Consider the following 27,059-nt stretch of genomic DNA (forward strand, 5'->3'; position numbering starts at 1 on the left):
ACAGGATGAAGGAGCACGCGCTTAGACGGATTACACGGAAGTCTTGGTATCTCGTTTTTTGTACTCATTATAACTTCTATTGCTGTACATGTTAAAGGCACGAACAACGTTTCTTGCACACTTCTTCAGAATATGAAAATGAATGAATGAAGTGGGAAGACGATTCAACCGACACAGTTCGGAACATAAGAATGGCTCTCGCTCCAACTAACGTATTTGGTTCAATGATGAACGTCACAAAAGGCAAACAGTAATAGGAATCCATAAATTAAACAAATGTGATAAAACGTCATTAAAATTCCATTTACTCGTCGTAAACTTTTAATAACACTACATTAAAACAGTTCTATGGAAACGTAAGAATAATTACGTGTACCATATAACCATTTAACGACACTATATATCAGCAAATCACAGCTCTGCTTCAGATGCATACACCTAGCTTCATGTTTTCTCCTATAGGAATGCGGAAGTCTACTACGCTTTCGCCTACCAATATGAATGAAAGCTTAATGTAAAAGTCAAAATAAGCAGGCACAAACTTGCATTATATGATTTATAATTTAAAAACCATTTATTCACAGACTTTTTCTTCCGTTCTGTTATAAGATATTCGCGGAAACTTACTCAGACTTTCTACGATGTCTCTTGTTTTGAACCGATACTGATAAAGAAGGAAAGTAGTTAGTTAATAGCACCTACCGTCAAGTTGTGCCAGACATTGGGATTTTCTTCATCTCTTAAAATGCAAACACAGCCCAAGACTGTGATTTGAACGATTTTTGTGACGTTAAAAGCTACACAATGGGCTATCCGTACTGTGGATTTTAGTTTCATAAGTCACCAAACTTGGCGCTCAGCCACTCGGACGAAGAGAACAGAAGTGTGAGTGGCGATCTTTTAATGTTAGAGATAACGCGTCACGAGCTTTCAACATGCAAAAACATAGTTAAGCACACTACCGCTAGGTCTAACTCTAAGTAAACAAAAACAAAACTCACTATAAATATTACTATTTATAAACAATTATCGAAAAATATGTTACCCAATAACTAGTCACAATTATTATTATTACATACTTCTTTTTATATACACTGCTGGCCAAAATCTTAAGGCCAATCAACATAAAGAAAAAATATGCATTTTGCGTTGTTAGACTCTTGTTTGAGTAGAGCTTCGACAAATGAAAATAAGAAAAGGGAAAATAAAAATAAAAAACGTTTTTAGCATTTAACAGGAAAAATGTGAAGACTATGAAATTAGCCTAAATACCAGCTGGTCAAAAGTTTAAGACCATACTAAAACGAAGCGTTAATCGGTAAACACGTAACGAAATTTAATCATTACCATACCAAAAAGAAGTCCTAAACAGGGTAGGAAATGCCCAACAAGAGGTATCAGTAGTGAGTTGCACGGCCATCATTGAGAATAATTTCAAACATTCGCTTTGGTATGGTCGATATAAGCATTTGCCCATTTCTATAGACTTCCCTTGCCATCCACCCCCAAACATTTTCAATGGGGTTCAGTTCGGGCGAATATGCTGGATGGTCCAAAAGAATCACGTTATTCGTCATGAAAAAGTCCTTTGTCCTGCGGGCATTGTGGATTGTAGCATTGTCCTGCTGAAAGAGCCAGTCATTTCCACACAAGCGAGGGCCTTCAGTCAATAAGGATGCTCTCTCCAACATACCAATGTAGCCAGCTGCTGTTTGACGTCTCTGTATATCCTGAATCTCCATTGTTCTGTGGAATGAGAAAGCACCCTAGATCATGATCGAACCTCATCCACTGTGTCATGTAGAAAATGTTTCCGGTGGGATATCCTTATCGTGTCAGTAACGTTGGAAGCCATCTGGACCATCCAGGTTAATTTTTTTCTCACCAGAGAATAAACCTTCGTCCACTTTTCTACGTCCCATGTTTGGTGCTTCTCAGCAAAGTTTAACCGAGCTGTTTCGTGGTGTGGAAGAAGGCGTGGTCTTTGAAGACGTTTACGATTTTTAAAGCATTTCTCTCGTAAATGACGTCTTATTGTTCTTGAGCAACATTCTGCGTCCGTAAGGGCTTTAATCTGGTTCAACGATCGACTGGCGTCTTACCGGACAACCCTTCTAATCCTCCTGCTCAACGCTGGCGAAATTTTCTTGGACCGACCACTTGAAATTCTCGTTCCGGATCCCTCAGGGTCTTTCAAGAACTTTGCAACAGCAGTTTTACTACGCCCAATCTCACCAGCGATAGCACGTTGAGAGAGACCATGCTTTTGCAGCTCAACAATTCTGCCACGTACAAACTGTCAACTTTTTAGCCTTTGCCATGTTTTTACCCAATGTAACACAGGAGATGTCAGTGGGAGATGTTGACAACGCTAATGCTTGAAAACAAATGACTAAATTTTGTTACGTGTTTACCGATTAACGCTTCGTTTCAGTATGGTCTTAAGCTTTTGACCAGCTGGTATTTAAGCTAATTTCATAGTGTTCACATTTTCCCTATTAAATGCTAAAAACGTTTTTTATTTTTATTTTCCCTTTTCTCATTTTCATCTTTCAAAGCTCTACTCAAATAAGTGGTTGAGTCGAACAACGCAAAATGCATATTTTTTCTTTATGTTGATTGGCCTTAAGATTTTGGCCAGCAGTGTATATTGTGGTTGGTTGGTTTGGCGTTTTGTGGCGCAAAGCAACTAAGCTATCTGCGCTAAATGTCCGGTAACAAATTACAATTAAACTAAAATTAATAAAAAGGAATTAAGGTAAAACAAAACAGTTTAATTTTTGAATTAAAAACAGAAATAGCTTTAAATCCAATTTTTATATCACGTTTATAGGAGTGAGAGAGAAACTACAGTGACACAAGTTGTAAAGGACTTTCTGTAGCATAATTGTAATTATTATAACTCACCAGGATGACTAACGGGGGTAAGTTCAGGCATCAGCTTCAGACACCTGAAGTTTGCCTTTCCAGTCCTGGTTTCGAGTTATTTGACGTTACGGCCATTTTCTAATTTCATATTGAACGAGTTGTACTTTAATTCTTAAAAAAGAATCATATTTAAAAAAAAAGTCTAATTTATAAACTAAAAACTTAAATGGCGTTAAAAACGTTAATGGCCTTTAAAAATCTAAAAACATTTCTGAGGTGAACAGTGTCACCATCACCAATACCACTGTCTAACGTTATGGATAAATCTTGGGACAAAATATGTTTAGAATGCTGCCGACGTTATGACTCTCAACAACGGCAAAACAGTAAAATGTGGCTTATTGTGGCCTGAATGTCACACAGACAACACATTGTTGCATAAATTCCATATTAAAGAAAACAATGAGTTAAAAAAACTGTGACCAAAGTACAACAGAGAGTTTTATTTGGAAAAGGTTGTTTTTACGTTGCTCATTCCAAGTCGACTGCCAATCGGAACGGAGACAAGACTTGAACATAGGACCCTTTGTCCATGTATGAAACAGGCAAGGCAGTGATAGCGTTACAGCAGACAGAGTTAGTTCTCGTTCCCGCGAATACCAACGTGCCCTGGTATCCAGAAAAACTAGATAGAAGTAGATGTCAAAGAGAAATGGGCCACTCAGTTTTGAATATCGGCGAAAACAGGGTGACAATGAACATGAAGCGATTCCATAAGCGAGTCAGTATAAATACTACAATTTGAGTACTGCTTAGCTTCTATGTGATCCAGGGCAAGATAAACGCCATACAGTTTGGCAGTGAAAGAGAAACTGTAGAAGGGATTCTGTGTACCACCATCGAACCACAACAAACCTGACTTTGAACCATCCGTATAAATGGGAATGGAAGGATGATTTGAAAGATGTTCAGCAAATAGCAGACAGTATTTCCAATCGTGAGTGTCTGTTTTTCTCATATGACTTAAAGAAAGGTCACATCTGAGAAATGTAATAAGCCATGGTGGGATAGGCTGACCAGTGGATACAGCAATGTTATCCAAGGATAGACCCAATTCATCCAACTGCACCTGGATACGAAGGCCAAAAGGAACAATGATAGATCATCTGTTCTGAAAAAGCATGGCCCACTGAGAAAGGAACACATAACGCCAGGTTGGATGCTGTAGTAAGAATCAAAGTCTCAAAGCATAGAGTAAAGACAGTTGCAAACGGCAGGGGTGTAGAGGAGGTTCATTAAACTCTATGTATAAGCTCGGGAGTGGGGAAGTGCAGAAAGCCCTGTGCATAGCTGAAGTCCCTGATGATAAATGGGGTCCAGTAACTTCAAGGCCGAGGTCCTGGCAGAACCATAGTCTAGTTTTGATAGAATAAGAGCACGATATATCTAATATAGAACATCAATCCGATCCCCAAGTGGTGAAAGAGAGGACACAGAAGATGTTCAGTGCTCTTGTGCATTTGACTTATAACTGTTTGATGTGTGATATAAAAGTCAGTATACAGTCAAAGATAAGATCCAAGAACTTTGTCTCAAGGACCACAGGAAGCACAACTTCACCAATATGGAGTTCAGGATCAGGGTGAATACCCTGTTGGCAGAAAACGTGCATGCAAAAAGTTTTAGAGAGGGAAGTTACAACCGTGATACACTTCAGTAAATGACTGAGGGCAGTCTGTAGCTGCCCCTCAGTTACCTAATGTTCAACGACTGACATGAAATATGAATGTCGTCAACATAAAGCCCGTTTGTAACAGTGAGAGGCAGTTGTGAAGGCATTAATCTTTATACTGAAAAGTGTGACACTCAAAACACAGCCCTGAGGGACTCCAAGTTCCTGTAGAAAAGAAAGGGAAAGTGTCAAACCCACAAGAACTTGGAATCGCATATCAATTAAAAATGTTTTTAATAAAAATGGGCAAATACCACGTAACCCATATACACGTGAAGGTGCTACAAAAAGCCATACCTCCATGTAGTATCATAAGCCTTCTCAAGATCAAAGAATATTAAAGAAGATGTTGTCATTTGAAAAAGACTTCTCTGATTGACGTTTTAAGTCGAATCAGGTGGTCCATAGTGGAGTGCTGTCGTCAGAACCCACACTGGGTGGGCGAGAAGACGTTGTTTGATTCGATGAACCAAACAAGACAAGCATTAACAACCACCTCTGAGGTCTCACAGAGACAGCTCGTCAAGGCAATTGCAGGGTAGTTTGAAGGAATCTTGGGATCCTTCCCAGGCTTAGAGAAAGGTAGGACAATAGCCTAGTGCCAGGAATTGGGAAAAACATTCTCATGCCAGATCCAGTTACATACAATCAGGAGAGTAGCAAAACAAACAGAAGATAGGTGGCGCAGCACCTCGTAGTGTATATCATCAGGTCCGACTGACGTACTACCAGTTTGAGTTCCACCAGTGTAAAGGGGTGATTACAGTCATAGAGACAATCAGCTCAAAAGGAAAGAGGTGATTGCTGTGCCCGAGTCTTGATGGTTAAGGAGGTGGAGGATGAAGTGCAAGTGCTAGATACCTGGCAAAAGCTTGCAGCTAAAGTATCGGCAATGTTCTGGGTATCAGGTACTTTCTGGTAATCAGAGAGTAAGATCGAGAAGGGGACAGAATTATATTGATTACTGACCTTTTGAATCTTGTCCCATAAGACTTTGGAACTGGTGGTAGAAGAGATACTGGTTGTGAACTTAATCCAAGATTCCTTCTGGCTTTGACGTCTTACCTGCTGAGAATATACATGGGCATGCTGGAAAGTGATGCGGTTCGAGAGTGTGGGATATCTATGAAGAGTATCCCAGGGCCGTTTCTGACCCTTCCGTGCCATGTGGTAGGCAGAATTCCACCACGGACAAGGATATCGTAGAAAACGTGTCGAGGTTTTAGGAATACATTGAGCAGCTGCCTGTATAACACAGCGAGTCACTGCTGCCATGCAGTCGTCTATTGATGGCAGGATCAAATTCTGTGAGAGCAGTGAAAGAAGGCCAGTTGTCTTGATCCAGCTTCCACCAGGGTACGCAGGTCGGGTAGCACCGATCACGGTCAGTCTCTCTCAAAATTATAAGAAAATGATCACTGCCTCATGGATTATTGTCGACCCTCCATGAAAAGTGGGAGAATAGTGAAGGAGAGCAAAATAAGAGATCAATGGCAGTAAAGGACTGACTAGGTGCATGAAAATAAATATAAAAACAAGTATTGAAAAGAAACATCAGAGAGTATACGCCATATGGAGCGATCCCTCCCCATCAATATCAGTACCTCCTCAGAGGTCCATTAAAGTCCCCCAGGATTTAAAAGGGAAAAGGCAACTATTCAACAACAGCATCAATGTCTGATTGATCATATGTCTCTCCAGGTGACAGGTAGAGAGAACAAACAGTGGTGGTGTGACCCAAGGAAACACAGATGGCTACGGCCTCCAAGGGTGTGTCCAGTGGCAATGTTTCCCGTAAGGAAAGATATACAGGATGGTAGGAAGTAATTAGTGCTTTGAAGTCATCCATATTAGAAGGTAAACCTCAACAGTTTCATTGTATCAAAATTGTCATTTTTATTTATGTACGAGCAAATTTGGTAGAGAGCTCTTCTATTTACAACCATGCCTTTTTTCTTTATTGTCTTTATTCGAGAGAGATCTGTCGACCTCCATGGATCCTGTCCTGGGTCGATTGGGCAGGTCTCTGTCGTTAGAAGAGGAATACAGTGACGGGAGAAAAATATGTAGCCGAGGAAATGCTCGTACCCGGAACAAAAGGAAGTGGATCTTTGAGTTTACTGGAATGAATGTTAGGGGCAGAGATGGGTGTTGATGTTGATTCATCAGCTTTTTTAACCATGTAGGTCAAAAGACTTTTCATATAATTTGAGAATGATTCTTTTAGAAACACAGAGTAGTAGTAGTGTAATGAATTGCAGCAGCATAATCCGAGATGAAGTGGTAAACAGTAACGTTCGAGCTACTTATGGCAAGAATGAAAGTCGGATGGATGAGATCCACTGCAATTAACGCAATGAGAGTCTGTGTAACACTCACAGGCATCGTGTTCCTTGCCACCGCAACGAGCACACGTCAAGGAATCACGACATGATTTCTTCGAGTTGACACTGGAAACATCTGAGAGGGTTTGAAATGTAACATTGGTGATGTAAATGTTAAAATGAGAACACTGGTCAACATCATAATTCCATCTTTGCAAGAGGAGATACGTCTCAGTACAAAAATTCCTTGGATGAAGAAACTAACGAAAATCTCTGACACGGGGATGTTCTTCAAAACCGTCTGAACAATAGCTCCTCGTGACTAATTCCAAGTAGCATGGATATATCCTCAATCACCTTTGAATGTAAGAGGAGTTTACTGTGTTGAGATGTGGATGTTTCCACCAATATATCACCTTCTGTATACAAAAGGGATACATTTGCCTTGAAGGTTTGTCAGAGAGAATTCAATAAAGGAAAATGAAGTACAGGTGTTACAGATGTTGAAGATTGCTGCACAGAATCTTCTAGATGTGATCGTTTACCTGTGGGCTGTTTTTTTGTTTTTTGTTTACTATTTTATTTAAGTTTTTTTTTTGGGGGATCCATAATAAAAAAGAATGTTGCGACGTTAACTGACCCCACCCACCATGGAGCCCTACGAAGGGACCACTACAATACCAAACAAGGACAATGCAGCAACGCCACGGTTTCCTGAACACTATACCTAAACACCAGCATCAGATACAATGTCCACAAAACCTGTTTAGAACATCCAACACTGGTACTTGGTTGACTCTAACCCAAGTGGACCAGCTGACTGACCTTAGGGGGCCCACCCCAAAGCCGCCCATCTATAGGAATTCAAGGCCAAAGTGGTATGTTAGGGTTGAACCCCTCAACCACCAGGATCCCCTCCTACCCTTTACGGGTCACCATGCACGGCGAACACATGGGTGAATGTTTAGATCCCAGAGGAGGTAAACTGAAAGAACAGAACCTTCACTGGGAGGTTCCCTCACCAGGTACAGGGATATACACTCAGGAGATTATACATTGTGTTTTCTGTAATAATTTATACTGGATGTTGCTTGCATAGGTTACCATTTTAGCCAAAAAAGCCTTACACTGCCACAGTGCTTTAACTGACAAGATAAGTGTTTTTGAAGCCTTGGTTTCATAATACAAAATACTACCGTTATACTGTAAAAGAGGGAATAATTCAGAAATACTGAAGATCTGATAAAAAAATTATAAAATCGACAGATAGTAAATAATTCAAATAAATCATCAATTGCATGGGTTTCTTGTACAATTTGTAATCACAAGGCTTAATGCAGTTTGTTTTTTTACGATTACTGTTATTTTTCACTACACAAGCCAGATACGTCAAGTCAGCGTTTCCCAACCACAAGTATGTTAAGGTAGAATCAATAATTAATGAAAGTAATAAGCAATTACTACAACATATGTAGCATGTTCATGTGTTTCTGTGCATTATATCTCGTCACTTAACTTATTCTTTGACTCATTTTAAAAGTAAAGGAGGTGAACAAATCTATGTTGTGTTGTTGGAACTGAATTTTCTGAAATGTGTTTAGCTTGCTAAAAAAACATAAAAAGCTTCAATACATTGTTACGCTAGACTGTGGAACTAAGGCGAGAGTTACTACAGTCCAGTTACTTACAAATCTGGAATCAAATAAAATCTTATTCTTCAGTCAGATTACGTCTTCTTGTAATGCCCCTGTAATAAAGGACTGAGTCCGGAACGTAAGAAAATGTTCAACAGAATACTTCAAAATATACTAGATGGTTTATTTGGTCACTTTTTAAACAACTGCAAAATACAAAAAATACCTGTTCTTCTCCCCATAATAAATCAGACGGATATAACTAAATTTTAAGTCAAAATATAAGCCGCTTACGGCTCTAGTAGCTGAGTGTGTTCGTTATTTTCCCCATTACCTTTGGTTTTAAGACATGTATGTGACATGTTTTAAATTCTTTTTCTAAGTCCTTGTACAATGCTTAAGAAAAGTACGTGTTTCTAAAGTGCAGATATAAAACCACGTTGTTTTTAATTTGGACACAGGGGTTGTAAAATTAACTGTTAAATAAACGTCGTCTTTACACTTATTTCACAGAATAAACAAGAAAAACCCTTCCCAGATCATCAACTTAATATCACTGACCTACTGACAGATAAATTGTGGAAACAAACGATTTACTTGTAAGTTCTTATTTGTTCCATATTTGTACACGGAGCTGATCACACTCCTTACTCAAATGATTCTTTTGCAATAATAACGTAATAGCAAAGACAAGGCCTCCAAGCCTTGTTGCTATGGTAACGAATTGCGTTCCGAGGGCTTGGAGGAGCCGCCAGTATGGAGACTCTTCTTACAAATCAATTCCAATGAAGTTGCCGAGTTACTGCAACGTTGGTCACGAAGAATCGTTTATTTCTGGTGGCAGTTGCAAGTTTTTTTACCTCAAGAAATCAGATTATTATAAGCAATATATTTTTGTAAACCAGATATGTAACACATAGCGCCCCTCTTTTATATACAACAATTACGGAAAATGTTAAGATTTGTAATTAGCAACATATTTCTTTAAAAAAAATTATTATTATCTCTTCCTTTTTAATTTACACAAAGAATGTTAAACTTTATACATTGGTCGGGGCAGTGTTGCTACCTAAGTAAAGTGAAGATCTGGGTCAATATATATAATCTTAACCATTTTTTTTTATAATGTTTCCACACATGTACTTGGTCCAGCATGGCCATTTGGTTACGGAACTCGACTCGTAATCCGAGGGTCGTGGGTTCGAAACCCCGTCGCACCAAACATGCTCACCCTTTCAGACGTTGGTTAGTTATAATGCGACAGTCAATCCCACTATTCGTTGGTAAAAAAGTAACCCAAGAGTTGGTGATGGGTGGTAATGGCACTGCTAAATTAGGGGCGGCTGGCGCAAATAGCCCTTGCGAAATTAAAAAAAAACAAACAAACACAGGTACTATTGTCAGTAAAACTATAGATTTCGGCGTGTGAAATGTCGCGCCATCTCTTGATAACTTTATAAACTAATTCTCCAAAGTACAAACCAGATCATCAAAACTTTAAGTGATTTTAAACTCTCATTAAGAAGCTTTAGTGAGAGCTAAATCTTATCATTCTTTGTAACAAATATTCTCGGTCACAGCCAGAAAGAAACTATTTCAACCGCACAAGTGAATAAGTCAATACGTTACATAATTCTTCATGATGCCACTATTATCAGTTTATAGCTTTCACATTAATGAGAATTTTTCAATCTATTAAATAAACTAATTTTCTCGTATTTAATGTTATCTTACGTTATACTTCTACGAAATGGTCGAGTTATTATTTCTATGTTAACTAATACTAATTTCGTTCTAATTTTAGGTTAGGCAGAAAAATCAAACATTATAAGTTAACTTGGTATTGGTCCATAAAGATTCATGCTTATGTTATTTTTTCAAGTTGCTACAAAATTAGTTGTTTCTTCTAAGTCAAAACGTTTTACTTCCCAAACTAACATATATATTTTATAAAATAGAAATCACAATGTTACCAACTAACTGTATGCAACAATAACTACACACCTGGTGCTGATAGCTGCCTTGTTGAGAAGATGGTTGGTGTTCAAATCCTCTGGCTTGGGAATTTTGCTGTATGCTAAGTTGACTCACAACCTAATAAAAATAATCAGAAGACATAACACACTGGTCCACAAAGTATGGAAGATACATGTTAATTGTAAAAAATTACACTTTTATATAAAGTAACCCATTATTATGCTTGTATTATTATACAATTTGATTTATATTTACATTCTAAGAGAGCTTTAAAAATGCATTAAATAATAGAGCTAGAAATGTCCTCATGTCCAGAATAAGTGTAAAAATAAAATAAGGATACTGTTAGGTTATCACTGTAATTCTGGAATATTGTGATAAAATTTAATACATAATATGATATTTAACCAAAAGCAGTGAGACAACCAACCTGAAATTAAACATATACCTTTCATGTGAAATATTTATCCTAAGGTACACCACAAAATGAAACAATATGCAATTGGATAACAAATAGTTATGGAGAAATGAAATAAATTAATCAGTTTAGAAACATTAAGAAAGAATGTTGATATAATAGAGGTGCTAAGAGTGTTAAAAACATGCAGTTATTGAGCAAATGGAACAAAGAAATCACCTTGCTTACATTTAGAGAAAGAGTTGTTGATACCACAAGAATGGTGAGGGTGTTTGGAAAATCATAAAGAGCATAAATACACTTCAATCTAATTATAAGAAAATGATTAAATATTCCTAAATTTAATACTATTATGATGATAAGAAAAATAAAAATAAAACATTGTTCAAAACCTCAAAGTTTACCTAACTACACAAAAGTAGAAATAAGGAATGAAGGTTTGGTGAAAACATTACAGTAACATGTTTTTCAACAAAACTGTATGTACAGTTTACATAATTAATGATTTAATAACTGCACAAATACAATCAGTATATCCAATATACACAGGGAACTTTGTGTGCAGGAGTCCTTAGGCTATCAGTTAGAGATGAAAATACAGCACACCAATAAGCATAAGCTCTTCTTGATGATGAGAAACTCACACCAAAAAAAAATGTATCTCAGAATGGCTGGTATAGGTATTAACACTTTTATTGATAAGCAGAGAACAACATTTCAATCTTCCTAGGTCATCTCCAAATTAACAAAGAGAGAATTTGCAATTGACTGTTGCCGGGCACGTGTTAGGAACGAGAGCATAAACAGGTATGGGATTGTAGGGGCAATGCAGTTGGATGTTAGGTTATTAATTAGTATAGGTATAAAGGTGTTCCTTTATATTGGTTTAATTTTGGTTTTAGTTGCTGTGTAAGTGGGGCTTCTTTGATTTTGCATTTGTTTATATTTGTTTCCCAACTTAGTATCTGAGTGTTTTCTATGGTTATGTTGTGTTTATTTAATTTGCAGTGTTCAAAAACATGTGAAGGTGTTTTTTGTGTTCTTTGAACTTAGTTTCAATTTTTCTACTTGTTTCTCCAATATAGAAGTCATGGCAGTTGTTGCATTGTAATTTATAAATTTGTTGTGTTCCTCAGCGTAGTTTTTATATAGTATGGATTTTAGTTTTTAGTTTTCTACCTAGCTTTTGAATAAATTTGGTGTTTACAGGAATGTTATGTTTTGTTATAAGTTTTTTTTCCAAATATTGGTTATTTTTTCACAGATGTCAGGAACATATGGTATGCAGTAGTATAAGGCTTTCCAATTTGTTGTATCTCAGGATTTATTACTGTTTGTTGTTGATCTAGGTGTGTGGGTTTGTGTAATTTTTTCAATGGTTTTTGGAGGAAATTTGTTGATATTAATGAAGTGTTTTTAGTTCATTGATTTCATCATTATTAGGTGAGAATAGTTTTGTGGCTGTGTTTATTTGGTTTCTAAATATGTTAAGTTTTTGTTTTGTTTCACTGCTGAGTCCCAGGGAATGTATAGTCTAGTATGGGTGATTTTTCTGTGGATTTCTCTTTTAAATTGCATATTGCTTCTTGTGATCTTGAGGTTAAGAAATGATATTTCGCTAGTTTTTTCCTCTTCAAAAATGAACTTAATGTTGGGGTGTACCAAGTTAACATGGTTGAAAAAGAGAGAACACACACTTAGTTTATTAAAGAGGAAAAGAACAACATTGGGGGTTGGTAATAATTTACCTCAGGATGCTGTGAAAACAAATTATGCAGAGGAAGTTACACTGCAGAGCAACAGTCTTTAGATGCAGTGATCATACCATTAAAGGTGGTTGCATTCTCTTTGTACCGTTACCTTAGATTGCAAGCATTCCTATGCATATTATTATTCAGGCTTTTAACAACTTTAGCATCAGTTATGTTCCAGCACACCTAAACTCATCACTGATTACATTTTGTTTTACATTAAACAATATTTAAAAAAACATGTATAAAATAAATCTGGTTAATTACAAAATAACCAACATGTGTAGCAGCTCAAATGTTAGTCACAAAACTAACAAGACAGCAAAAGTCAAAGTATCTTAAATTTCAAACTATATATATCATGAACTGAATGGAGAATTGGTTATTAGCAATTGAAAAACTTCCACAAAATTGCAAAATTTTATAAGTTATTACAATAGAGAAATAAAACAACTTATAACATAGATATTTATATCCACATTCTCTCTTTCTGCCACTAACATAAATACTGAGAAACATATGGATTTTAATGACTATTTAAAATATTGAAATTTAAAAATCCTATAGTTACAGCAGGCCTCAAAGTGAAGACAAGACACAATATAATTCCTGTAGAAGAAAACCCTGTTAATTTGCACTTTTGAGCATGTTATTCAAATAGCCAAAATCATATTTTATAGACTATTATGTTTACAACAAAAGAGACATACTTTCATTTTAATGATCAGTTTTATGACTGAAATGAAGGAATAAGCACAGGTTTGCCCCTAGTGAAAGTCTTGGCTAACACTCTTGAATGTCACAGTAAAAACTGTCACTTCGACATAATCCATTAACATAACTAACTACCAGGTGTGACAGGTGTACAAAGTATTTACTATTTCCAAACATAAAACACATAACTAACTACCAGATGTGACAGGTGTACAAAGTATTTACTATTTCCAAACATAAAACACATAACTAACTACCAGATGTGACAGGTGTACAAAGTATTTACTATTTCCAAACATAAAACACATAACTAACTACCAGATGTGACAGGTGTACAAAGTATTTACTATTTCCAAACATAAAACACATAACTAACTACCAGATGTGACAGGTGTACAAAGTATTTACTATTTCCAAACATAAAACACATAACTAACTACCAGATGTGACAGGTGTACAAAGTATTTACTATTTCCAAACATAAAACACATAACTAACTACCAGATGTGACAGGTGTACAAAGTATTTACTATTTCCAAACATAAAACACATAACTAACTACCAGATGTGACAGGTGTACAAAGTATTTACTATTTCCAAACATAAAACACATAACTAACTACCAGATGTGACAGGTGTACAAAGTATTTACTATTTCCAAACATAAAACTGAAATTTATAAATTTTAGGAGAGCTTTAACATCATAAAATAATCATAAACAAAATCAACAGAATTTAACATGAAAAGCAAAACTTTTTGAAAGCTTTATCATTAAAAGAAAAAAATAGTTTCATTTACATGCTTATAATAACCCAACAGACAGTTTTGGATTTCAAGTACCTTTGGGCTAAATGGCTTAAAGTCAAATAATTAAGTAAATGATAATCATGACACTTTAAGCAACATATTTAAAGCATTTTTAGGAAAATTTATTAAAAAAAACAAAACAATTTGAATGAGTATTTCCTCATATATATGCTTGGGGCAACAATAAACTTAATACATTATTACCCAAGCACTAACAATAACTATGACCAAATAAACAATTACCCCAGTTTCATTAGGTAATCATTTAAGCTCCTGACTTGTAAAGAGAATCCACAACCTGAGATAATATTTAATTTTATAAAACAAAATCTTCATCTGCAAGGAAATCATTCTCCAGTTTCAGTTTGTCCTTGCTGTTATTCAACATGGAAAAAAGATGCAAATACAACATAAACAAAGTGTTTGGTACTCTTCAATTCAGATAAGGTTATTCGATTTAATAAAGAAGACACTAAGTGTAAACTTTGATTTAAAAAAAAATATATGTATATATACACAGACACATATACTATCTTATAAACTTAAAAATGGCAAATTAGATGAACAGCCAACCATTTGTTGGCAACAAACCTATATTTCTTGGTAGTGATAAAGGGCCAATCTCTGGCTGTTTCACCAATGGGTCTTTGATCAGTATTTTAATGCATTTCTTATAAAGTTCTGATTCTTTGGTCCTTAAGCCAGAAAGTAAACCAAGTAATAGGTACCTTTACATTTTAGCCTAAATATCTACATAAAATCCTACATTCCAATTTGCAAGAATCTGTAAATTTTAATTCTGTTATCTACATGTTTCACAGAGAAATCTAATATGAGGCTGTAAACTTCTTGTTCTTTTTATAGTCAGACCTTTTTTTTGTAATACATTCAATTCTTATATTATCAATTCATTACCATAGATTTAAGTCAGTGGTTCTTAACCATATTTTTGTTGGAACACTACTTCAAGAAGATGCATTTATAAGTATCAACACTAATTCATATATTGTTATACCCTATAAACTTTGTACCCTTATTGACTGGCATTTATTGGTCATACAAATAAATAAATGTTGAATCTAAATAAGAAAACTCTGATGGCTACTCTGTACTGCTATGTCTTTGTTTAGTTCTGAGTTTACTGGCTGATTACAAGTATTATTTTATTATATGTTACAACTTTTATGATAAGGAATAATACTTTTTTAAAACTGGTACAACCTTTCAGTCACTGGTGCAATCATTCTCAAGTATTCAAATTTAAAAAGTTTCTTTACTGTTAAAACTCATCTACTTGAGAATGATTATATCAGTGATCAAAACATCGCATCACTTTTAAAAATACTCTACCTCAATGTACAAGCTGTAACTTGATAATAATGGGAAAAAACAATGTTTATATGCACTACTAAGAACATTCCATGTGCCTAAATTCAGTTTTCCTATTTTAAGCAACCTGCTCCTTCATTTTAAGTCACATAAAGAGCATATTTCAGGAATAATATAGTTGGTTGGTTTGGTGTTTTATGGCACAAAGCAGCTAGGCTATCTGCACCAAACATCTGGTAAGAAGTTAAAATTAAATTTAATAAAATTCATAAAAGGAAATTAAGGTAAAACAAAACAAAATTTAAAAAACATAAATAGCATGAAACCCATGTTTACATCACGTCTACAGCAGTAAGAGAAAAACTACAGTAATTCAAGTTGTAAAGGTCTTTCTGTAGCATAACTGTAATTATCATAACTCGCCAGGAAGAGTAACAGGTAAGTACAAAAACCATTGTTAGTCACCTGAAGTTGGCCTTTCCAGTCCTGGTTCAGAGTTATTTGATGTTATGGCCCATTTCAGAAAGTAAAATAATAAAAGTTTTAAAAGACATGTAGTGAAAGTTTAATTATTATAACTTGCCAGGATGACTAACGGGTGGTTCAAACATCAGCATTAGCCACCCAGATTTGGCCTTTCCAGTCTAAGCTTCGAGTAATTTGACGTTACAGCCATTTTCTAATTTCAAATCAAACTAGATGAGCTTTGATTCTTAAAAGGGAATCACATTATAAAAAGGTCTAATGTATAAATTAAAAAACTTAAATAGCATTCAAAAGATTAATGACCTTTAAAAAACTAAAAACATTTCCAAGGTAGACAGTGTCACGATCACCAATAACACTGTCTAATGTTATAGACAAACCTTGGGACAGAACATGTTTAAAATGGTGCTGTCATTGAGAGTCAAAACGACAGCAAGACAGTAAAATGTTGAATAACATGGATGTGCATCATTAATTTATAAAGCTTCTCTTAGAAAAACAGAACAAGCAAATCTTTAAGATTTTATACTTTGTACTCTAGAGTAATAAATTTAGAAAAAAAATCAACATATGTTTTAACCTAGAAACCCAACACATAACAGGGTAGATTTTGCAGCTGAAAACAAAATACTGTTAATCAGATTTACATCAAACTCTCAAAGTTTGCAAATTTAAATAAAGGTAAGCTACTCTTCCACAAAAATTATAATTTTTGCTCTTGCATATAAAAAAGTAAACTATAAATCTTCTTACTTGCTGAGAGAAGTTTGGATTTGTATTTCTTGCTGTTGATCCTTGAGACTGTGATGGGCTAAATAATTGAGGAGAGTATGACTGACCAAATTGACCAGGGGATGGTGAAGCACTAATTCCCTGCTGACCTGGTGCCAGGAATAACCTTTTAGCACTTGGTTCAGAAAGTGGAGGTCCCTGAAATTTCATAGCAATGAGTAAATAACTATAACAGTGAACAGAGGAGCAAATAAAATAATAAATTTGTAGGCTCCAAACAATAACAAAAAAAAACTAAACTTGCTAGTTCTACAGACAAATGAAAAAGAAATTGCAACTGCACTAAGACCAATTACCATGTGTTTCTATTTAAATTTTATTCCACATGACTCTCTCAGTTTACAAAAATTTTCTCTCATTCTCTTTGAACAAAGTGTAGATGAAGAAAATAATCTAGTTCCAGTGATGTATGCAATATCAAATGATATAATAAATGTATATGTAAAGATATAAGAATGAAATGTTTTACTTTTCTGTGATTTTTAATAAATAAATTTTAGGTTTAAGACAAAAGCTCAAGTTTAATTTTTAACATATAAGCTACTGAAATTAGTTTGTCAGATAAATGAAGTTAAAAACAGTTCATTGTAAGATTTACATTATTCATTTGTAGCTTTACATTAATATGGCCTTTCCATTGGTCTGAAACGAGCCAATCATAGCATTGAACATGTGAACTATTTGTGTCTGCCCTGTATGTTATTTGACAAATATTTAACACATTCACTATTTCATAAATACTTTTTTTATTTTTCTAGTGTTTATATTTAATCATCTAGGCCTACTGTGCATGTGAATAAAATCATTGCAAAGTTATAATAACTTTCCATTATCTTGTGTTTTAAAACTTTCTAAATAATTTAGTGTATTTCTCTCGTACTTTAAAGAAAACTTCAAATTGGTCTAAAAATTGTGTTACCTCACTCACCACATATGGATTAGATATAATATTTCAGACATGATTGTTGAGAATTATCTAAAGAAATAGAGAGAACTCTTCCAACAAATAAATTTACAGTCAGTGTTAAAAAATCTATTCACTGTTCAATTCTTTGTTTAAAACTGTTTTTTTAAGAATCTTGGACTGTTATATTAAATTTTACAGAAACTTCTAAAAAACTACAGCAAAGCCCAAGCCACCCAATTGGATATGATGTTGTCTCAGGATGATACAACCCAGCTTTGAAGTGTTTAGTGGGTGCAAATTTTGTAAACAAACTTAAATGAACTATGTTACTTGATACTTGAACAAGAAAGCATTTCACCAGAAGTAAGACAACAATAAATACACAAGGTCTAAGAAGTTCTTTAAAGCAAAATACAAACTAAGTTGTTACCGATTAAATTTGTTTTTGTAGTTGTCTGTGACATTAGTATAAAATATAGTTCATTGCCTGAATGGTCTTGCTATGTAAACTGATACGTGCTGGTTAATGTCATGATAAATATCATATATATGTGACACACTTACTTTATAAAAATCAGTTTTGCATATTTTGTCACAAAATGACTTTATTAAAGAAAGCTTCAATATCTAGCTAGATTTAATACATATAAATAATCTTATGATTTATCAGTGCTAAATAACTAACAAATTAGTACCACTAGAACACTGTTAATACAACTGAAATTTGAAATCCAATTTCAAAACAAATTATTTTAAAGACTTTAAAGTAAAAATAATTTAATATTTGTACACTTGGAGGCAAAGAAAGAAAAGAAAAGCTGCACAAAGCAATTAAGACATCCTTCTTGTTGCCTCAGGAGAGTGTCTCAAAAACAAAAAATTACATTTATATACAGTTGGGCCTCAGTATACAATATCAGATAGAGTTTGAAATTAAAATTTTTAAAGTAGCTCAAATCATATCAGCCTATTTGGCAGTGACTAGAATGGAATCTACAAAAAACATCAACTTTAGCTCAACAATTACACTATGTAACAAAATGTTTACCTTTTCTTGTTCCTGGACAGAAAGTATTATTTCCCAATTGTTTATGCCTAAAGTAAATGGAAAAGATCTATTTTTCTCTTCAAACTTTGCTTTTGTGACCTGGGAGCTTATAACGAAAACATGATAGGAGATTATATTTGGGGGCTGATACATGGAAGTGATTTACATTACAGTCGCAAATCTCGAGAAACTACTCACTTCTAAACATTTTTCTATAACTTTAGTATAAATACATGTAAATCTTGATTCATATGTTGTTTTATTCAGACCTTATGTAAATGAAAATGTGCAAATTTGCCCATTTTTGCAAAGAAAATAGGTTAATTTCTAAATTTCATTATTCAAGTCACAAAAGCAAAGTTTGAAGGGAATAATGACCATTTTCTGTACTTTTACAACATAAGCAATTAAGAAATAACACACATTATCCAGGAACAAAATTTATGTTACATAGTGTTATTGTAATATACATACAAGTAGTGTAGTTACTCCTATTAACAGCAATCTTTGTAATTATCAACATAGTCTAATGTTTTTACATTTTTATAAGTCAGAGTCTATACTTTTAAAACTATATATCCATATCCTTCTTTAACCGTTACTACAATTTTAATCAAATTGCCTCAGTAGCAAAGAAACAAAGATAACTTTTTTTAGTTGTGTTTGTTTTTCTTTTCTAAATTTTCAATATTAATAAAAAATAATAACTTCTAATTTTTATGTTTTCTACTTTTTCAAGTTTTCACTAGCAAACAAAACCTAAGAGATGTTTTTGTTTGTTTTTCTGGGCAGTAGGGTTTATTAGGCATTTTCCTTTTATAACAACTTCAGTGACCTACAATATACACGTCTTTTCTTTTTTTTATGAACCTAAAAAGCCTTTTACTCTTCCACACTTGCATCAGTTTGGTCCAAGTTCTCTTCTTATCACCTAACAACACTCAAAATGTGGTTACACTGTTTCATTTTAAAAAATGTCTACATCAAATAATTGAAACACTGACACATTATGAACTCTTCTGAATGTAAGGTACACAAAACTAGTCAAACTTTTTAAATTATTTTATTCCACTTAGTTCTAATACCAAGTTTTACACGGCAAAAGATTTTTACGTTATATAATCTACTTAATTTCAAAACCTATCTCTGAAAATTTAAAAATAATAATGTTAATACTGCATAACAAAGTAGTCTTTTATCTCCTTTTTTTTCCTTCCATTTCTCCTGTTACAACAGCCTTACCATTGAGGACATTAATGTGTGTTCCAGGTAGGATTAATACATATAAATAATCCAATGAACACAGCAGGAATTATAAATTAAGGGAGATGATGTGTGCACAAAAGAGTGAAATTGAATGTCCTATCTGTGTATGTGTTTACATTTGGTGAACAGTACATGTACTTACATACATTACTGTACAAGTTCAAGTTCTAAGATTCTTTGCAAGTTCTTATCCCTTGTTCCAAAGGATTTCAAGGTCATCAAGATTAAAGATGTTTTCAGAAAGTAAGACAGCACTTTAAAAGGCAAGGAAAACAAAGCCATTTTTCTGGTATTCTATACACTACCAGTGTTTGTATAATGTTCAAATAAAGCTATACTCAGTAAAGCCACACTGGGGTTTTGTGTTGTTGCACAAAATACAACATCTTTAATTCTTGGCCTGTTATGTAGAAATTTCTTTTTTATCACCAAACTTAAGAATTATACATTTATTTAGGAAGGAAATACTTTGAACAGATATTGTAAATAATAACTCTTACTAATAAAATCTTTTTTATTTTATATTTGTTTGTGAAATCAGTATTAAAATGTAATTTAACTGCTAAATCTTTGTGCTGTCTTAGTGGATATGTGTTGGCCAATATCATGATAAATATCATATCTACAAAATACTGACTTAAAAAAATGATTTCCTTACCAATAAAAGCTTTAACTAGATTTCTTCATTGCATGGCTTAATCATGTTTTTTCAAACAATGTTACTTTTAAACCACCATAAAAACATCAGCTTTTGTCATACCAAGTTAAAAATAAAATACTGAAACGCCATGTTCACAAGGTTAGGAAAGAATTTCTATGAACTGATTACCTTTTGACCTTGATCTTTAACCTTCAAAAGTTCACTACTCTAAAATTTTGCATGAATCCAATGGATTTAGGAGAGGGAAAACAAAGTCTGATTATAACAGGAAAATGGTTAACACACCTCACGTGATTACCATGAGAACTATATCTAGCGTAGTATTGTTTAGAATAACCCATGACCTTTGTGTGAAACCCCATGACAAAAATGAATCAAACTCTTAACAACATATTCAATTTTTATTTTGATAATGAGAAGCCCACTTTTTAGAAATAATTGTTTTGATACAGCTTGACTAGGTAATAAAAAAAAAACACAAATAACTTCACTGTAAATATATGACTTTTCGACAACACATTTTTACATTACCCAGTCAAGCCACTTCCAAACTTTGATCTTTAATTCTTATTCAACAAGATTATTGCAAATTGTAGTTGCAATATTATCAGCATAGTCAAATGAAAAAAATACCTCAACAAACTAAATGCATCACTTATTACCTTTGTAAGGTACATAAAAGTAAGTTAAAAATTGGTGTAAATAATGTAACTCATAAGACACTTTCCAAGGACCTTTTACTAGTTTCAGTTAACCCTGCCAGATGTACATACTGATTTATGCTCAAATGTTTTATGTGATTATTGCTAATTATGAACAAATACAAACTGTGTCTAGAACTTTTCAATTACCACTGAGCAAATGATTTTTGTAATCCAAACTTCTAATCTTTTAATTTTTGTTTAAATACTCTAACCTCAAAATTACAGTGTTGTATGTTTAAAGTCACTGAATGTGCTAAAACACCTTTATCTCATAACAAAATTTACAACATAACTTTGTTGTACTTAGCACAACAAAATATCTGTATTAAACACACATTTATTTACTTTTGGTTTGATTTGAATTTCACACAAAGATATACAAGGGCAATGTGTGTTAGCCATCAATAATTTAGTAATAAAAAACTTGGAGAGAAAGCAGCTAGTCATCATCACACACACTACCAATTCTTGGGTTTCTTTCTTACCAACAAATAGTGAGATTGACCACCATGGATGAAAGGGCAAGCATGTTTGGTGGGATTGGGATTTGAACCTGCAACCTACATACTATGCATGAATTGCCCTAACCACCTGGCCTTGAGGATTATTGTCTTTTACACATTAATAATCATTATTTAAGGGGTCTTATATATTCTGTCCACAGTTAACAAAGATAGTTCATCAAATGGCTGATGAAATAATGGATGCCCTTCTTTTCTTTTTCTAAAAAAACTTTCTATTTTTAAAAGATAATGAAGTATAATGAGCTTTCTGATTAAGTGAAACAACAAATGTAACTTACACCAAACATTATTTGGTAAAATATATCAACAATGTTAAAAGATAAATGCAAGTTCTCAATTAGTCTACTACAGTTACACACTATTCTAACTACTTCATTCCCGTACAAACTTTAGAATTATATATAGATTGAGTACATTATATCGAAACAGTTTTAAACCCTCAACACTTTGTTAAAGTTCATGTCAATTCATCCTGTCATCCTCTATCTGATGTCTGTGCATCTTCACAATAACCCTGCAGCAAAGTTTTAATTGCAAAAACTCCAACATTTAAGATATCATCTCCAAGTCATGCCACTCTTACCTTCATGCCTTTCTGTATTCAACCCACTGTGCATGGATGACTTCTTCCAAACATTTTTCAATAGTGTACTCACACAGATATTCATTGGAGCTACATCTGTAAACCTGACTGGTATGTCTTTCTATGGAATAGCATGAATAACCATTTCATTTCCCAGATGCTTTAAATAGGTGGTGATTAAATAGATATGTTGTAGAAGCAATTTGAGCATATATTTTTTCTGAAAGAGGCTTTTCTTGATTATATCATGCACTGTTTCCTGGGGCACATTAACAGCTTTTGCCACTGATCATTATGATTACTGATTCTCACCTTTTATAAGATGCTCGATTTCCTCACTTTGGTTCCAATGGAAAGACTCGTTGTAGGTCTATTTCTGCATCATCCTGATATCCCAAGTTGATCCATATTCCCATCTTTCCCAATACCATTATGCCTTTGTAAGGGATATCCCCATGAAACTCTAAAACCTCAATCTGAACACATTTATAATCTGAATGTATAAATATTTTCCAACAAAAGGAGTCCTTTAATAATAACCTTCCCAAAAGCAATCAAATTCCTAATGATATCATAACTACATACCCAGTATCAATGTAAAAATATAGTTCTAGTACATTCTGTATTACCATGACTTATACTGCCTTCAACTTTTATATGGTATGCTGATATGCACATTCAAAATCATTTTAATATAATGTGCTCAATTCTCTGTAATAATTATTCCAATCACATGAGAAACAAGAAGGAATCCTCAACAGCTGCTCCAATTAATATTCTTCTAGGCAGGAATACAGTGAATTAATCTATTAGACCTTTGTTTTCTTTTTTATTACCTATATTTTCATGCATCAACAATACCAAGAGTGGAGAGAGCATATATCCAATTCAATTTTATTACTCATCAGGATCTCTACTGGCCTATCCTCAAATTGAAATTCTTTCAGTCAGGATTAGAGTAAATTAGTCTACGACATTTTGGGTGTGACCAAATACATCAATCAAAGAGTTTAATCTTCTGAGTCTAAAAACTATGATTAGATTTCAAATTTGTGAAGTGATGATGGAGCTATAAGCTAAAATTTTGTACTCCAAAAAACAAAACAAAAAATTCAAAATCATTTTACAAGCTCTATGTTGCAGCTAAAAAAAAAAAAGTGATCCATGTTTACATTATGGTTTTATTTCAGATATCCATATAACAGTACACAAAGGTTATCTGCACTAGCCATCCCTATTTTCAAATTAATAAGGCCATCATTAGATGCAAATTTCGACATGCTAACAACTTGCCTTTGGTGCTAGAGGTTGCTTCAAGTTATGTTCAGGAAACTGTTACTACAGCACTTTATTTAACAAAATGAACTTTATATATTTTGCCTGAAATTATTCTGCATAGTGAAGTACATATACCCATTTCATTTTAAATTTATCAAAAAATATTTAAACCTTGTTTAACTTGTTTAAGCCTTATACAAAAGACAATATATACTAATACAGACCTTAAACAATACATGTCAAAGACCCTTTTGTATGTGTTTATGTAAAAAATGTACTTCATGTTTCTCATCTTTAATTTTTCATGTTCATTTCAATACATATAGCTTTGCGAGTGTGTGTGTATGTGTGTGTGTGTGTTTATTTCATAATTTGTTACTACAAACTTACAAAAGCCAGGACATTACAGAAGTAATGCATGTAGGAGTAATGAACTCCCATACTTTCTAATACATCCTGTGTAAATAGTATTCAACAGGGTCTGGGGCTTCTGCATGGGCTACCCCCACTGAACTCAAAACCTGAAATCACAAAACCAATTATGAGTTTAAAATAAAACTGTCTTTTGTTCATGAAATGCAACCATCTTCAATGTCACAGTAGATGTCTTCAGGGTTAGGTAATTTTATTTTCAAACTTTTATCCAATCTTTACAAACATGCACAGAAATGTGATTCTCTCATTTGAAAAGATATTTGTTTTAAACTGCACACATAGCTACATGAGAGCTATCTGCACTAACCATCCCTAATTTAGCAATGAAAGTCTAGAGGGAAAGCAGCTAGTCATTACTACCCACCACCAACTGTCAGACTACTCTTTTACCAATGAATAGTGGGATTGACTGTAACATTATAATGCCTACATGGCTGAAAGGGCAAGCATGTTTAATGTGACCTTCAAACTGTGAGTCAAGAGCCCTCACCACCGAGCCATGCTGGGCCTTTCAATGAAAAATGACATTTTTAAATTTGTTTTTCCCACATCCCCAAATTTAAATAACACTGGGACCTCCTCTAGTATTGGATGAGAAACTTAAACATTATAAAATGTTATTGTTGCCTTAATTCACTAGTTCCTACTGTAAATAGAAAGTTGTATCTGTATCTGAAAGGTGAAGTAATATTTCAGAAGATTACTTCTTAAAGCGTTTTTTAATATCATTAGTGTAACAGTTTCTGATGTAAATAGAATCCCGAACTGGTTTACTCATGTAAGTTCAGAAATTCCTATCATGACACCTGGTGGGAAAGGTTATCAGCTGATGAGATACAATGGTGACCGCTCCTCTCCCTCCTTTCGCGATTAGGAGGGTCTTTGAGAATGAGTAAACGGGAGCGTAGTGACCTCAAAAGATGCCGATGTTATCGGTTGTTACATACACCTGTCGACAGACGCATGATTACTGTAACTATACGAGCACGTGGCTAATTAACATATGCCACGTGCTCTTTACCAGCTTTTAAACATGAAGTGTCCTTGCCTCCGACTTACCAGCTCTTTTTTTTATGTATTCAAGAAATATCGTCTTTATTGGTCCTATTAATGTATATGAAATTGTTTTGTGTGTTTGTGAATCTAAATCTGACTGGGAGGAAAAAAATGAAGAATCGCTTTGTTCAAAATGATCAAGCGAGAGCCCATGGAAATATTTTCAGGTGGGGAGAGGCAAAATATGGATATAGTGATTCAGCTTGAACAGACTAAAAGAATACGTGTCATGTGTACTTAAATACAAACACGAATTTGCAATTCTAATAAAAAATTACTAAAAATATTTAGTTCAACTACGACGTTCAGTTTGTATAAAATATAAAGGAGTCAAACGGCCCTTACCGTAGTCACCCATGTGATAAAACTTAAACATCTTTGAAAATAAACAATATAAAATGTCCGTAAAAAGACACAAAACAAATTGTGTGTTCCGAAACATATTGAACTTAAGTATCTTTTGTAAGACAAAAGAAAGTAATTTAAGTACAACGCTTTTCATTACACTTGGGGAAAAGGGTAGAACGTGTATGTGATGACCGTCTTAATGCGTTTCTTGTCTCATATAACACAGTCAATATATCTCTGTATTTAGAAGCATAATTTAAAACACTGAAAACCTTTAAAGTTAATAATAGGAAATACCCATTATGCCGGTACTCCGTTTCTTCAGATTATAGTTGAAATGCACAAAAGAAACAGCCTGAGATAACTGTTCGAGATGCGAGACATCTCTCGACTGTTACCGTAGTTACAAAACTAGGTTCCTCGAAAAAGTTTTAAAATACCTAATTTTAATTTCACGGCGATTTGCGACTTTATAGATTTCAACACAATAGATGGTCAGAGCAAGAACAGCTCGGAAACGAATTCTGGATTATAAAGACGACTGATATTGGTGTTAAAACTTTAATTAAAATAAAGTACAGAACAACGTTTTGACCTTCTTACGTCATCTTCAAGTTAAATGAATATTTGGGAACTGTTAGTTACATTCAACCAGAGATTTTTTATACTTTTTATTCACGACAAACACAAAGGTTGTTGTAGAATTCTTGATTGATGAATTTTGAACACATACAATAATTTGTTTTGAATCTCACGCAAAGCTTGGTTGGTTGTTCGATTTGGCGTTTATGGCACAAAGCAGCTAGGCTATCTGCGCCACACGCAAAGCTACCGAGGTACCTGTACTAACCGTCCCTAATTTAACAGTTCAAAACTAGGTGGAAGGCAGCTAGTTATTACCGCCCACCTCTAACTCTTGGGGTACTCTTTTACCAAGGAATAGTGGGATTGACCGTCACATTAAAATGCCCCCACGGCTAAAGGGGTGAGCATGTTTGATACGAAGGGGATTCGAACCCGCGATCCTCAGATTACTAGTCGAGCGCCCTTACCTCCTGGTCATGCCGGGCCAATCCATAAAACAGACTAACTCTTTTACATAAATTTACTAGAGACGCCCGAACGACAGCTTTCCTGCAAGAGCTCTGACAGCAAATACACAATATTTACCATGGACAAAATGTGTACGTACATACGGACTTTCTTATATTACAGTAAACATTTAAACCACAAATATTTACAATAAATCCAATTTAACTAGACTGCGGCTTTGTCTGCATTCAAAGGATAGAGAAACGTGGCTTAATATAGACATTATAATACTACCGAAAAAGAGATTTACACCAAAGAGTTATTGTTAAGACGATCCATACCCATCTTTAAAAAGAATAATAAATTATGAATAGCGCGATATGG

At 34.1% G+C, this 27,059-nt stretch overlaps 1 protein-coding gene across 2 annotated transcripts in view; it reads right to left on the minus strand.

Moving 5' to 3' along the window:
• Nucleotides 1-27,059, minus strand: part of LOC143257644 (trithorax group protein osa-like) — a 152,364-nt gene that overhangs the window by 87,674 nt on the left and 37,631 nt on the right. The window contains exons 2-3 of one of the 2 annotated variants that reach the window (XM_076516685.1): nucleotides 16,795-16,971; nucleotides 10,563-10,652 (exon numbers count right to left, since the gene is read on the minus strand). In XM_076516685.1, coding sequence (XP_076372800.1) covers nucleotides 10,563-10,652; nucleotides 16,795-16,971 — 267 coding nt within the window. Of the gene's footprint in view, nucleotides 1-702; nucleotides 871-10,562; nucleotides 10,653-16,794; nucleotides 16,972-27,059 lie in introns of those variants that run through there. The other variant, XM_076516686.1, reaches the window with a different exon arrangement.

This window comes from Tachypleus tridentatus, chromosome 7 (assembly GCF_004210375.1).
Source record: "Tachypleus tridentatus isolate NWPU-2018 chromosome 7, ASM421037v1, whole genome shotgun sequence".
NCBI lineage: Eukaryota > Metazoa > Arthropoda > Merostomata > Xiphosura > Limulidae > Tachypleus > Tachypleus tridentatus.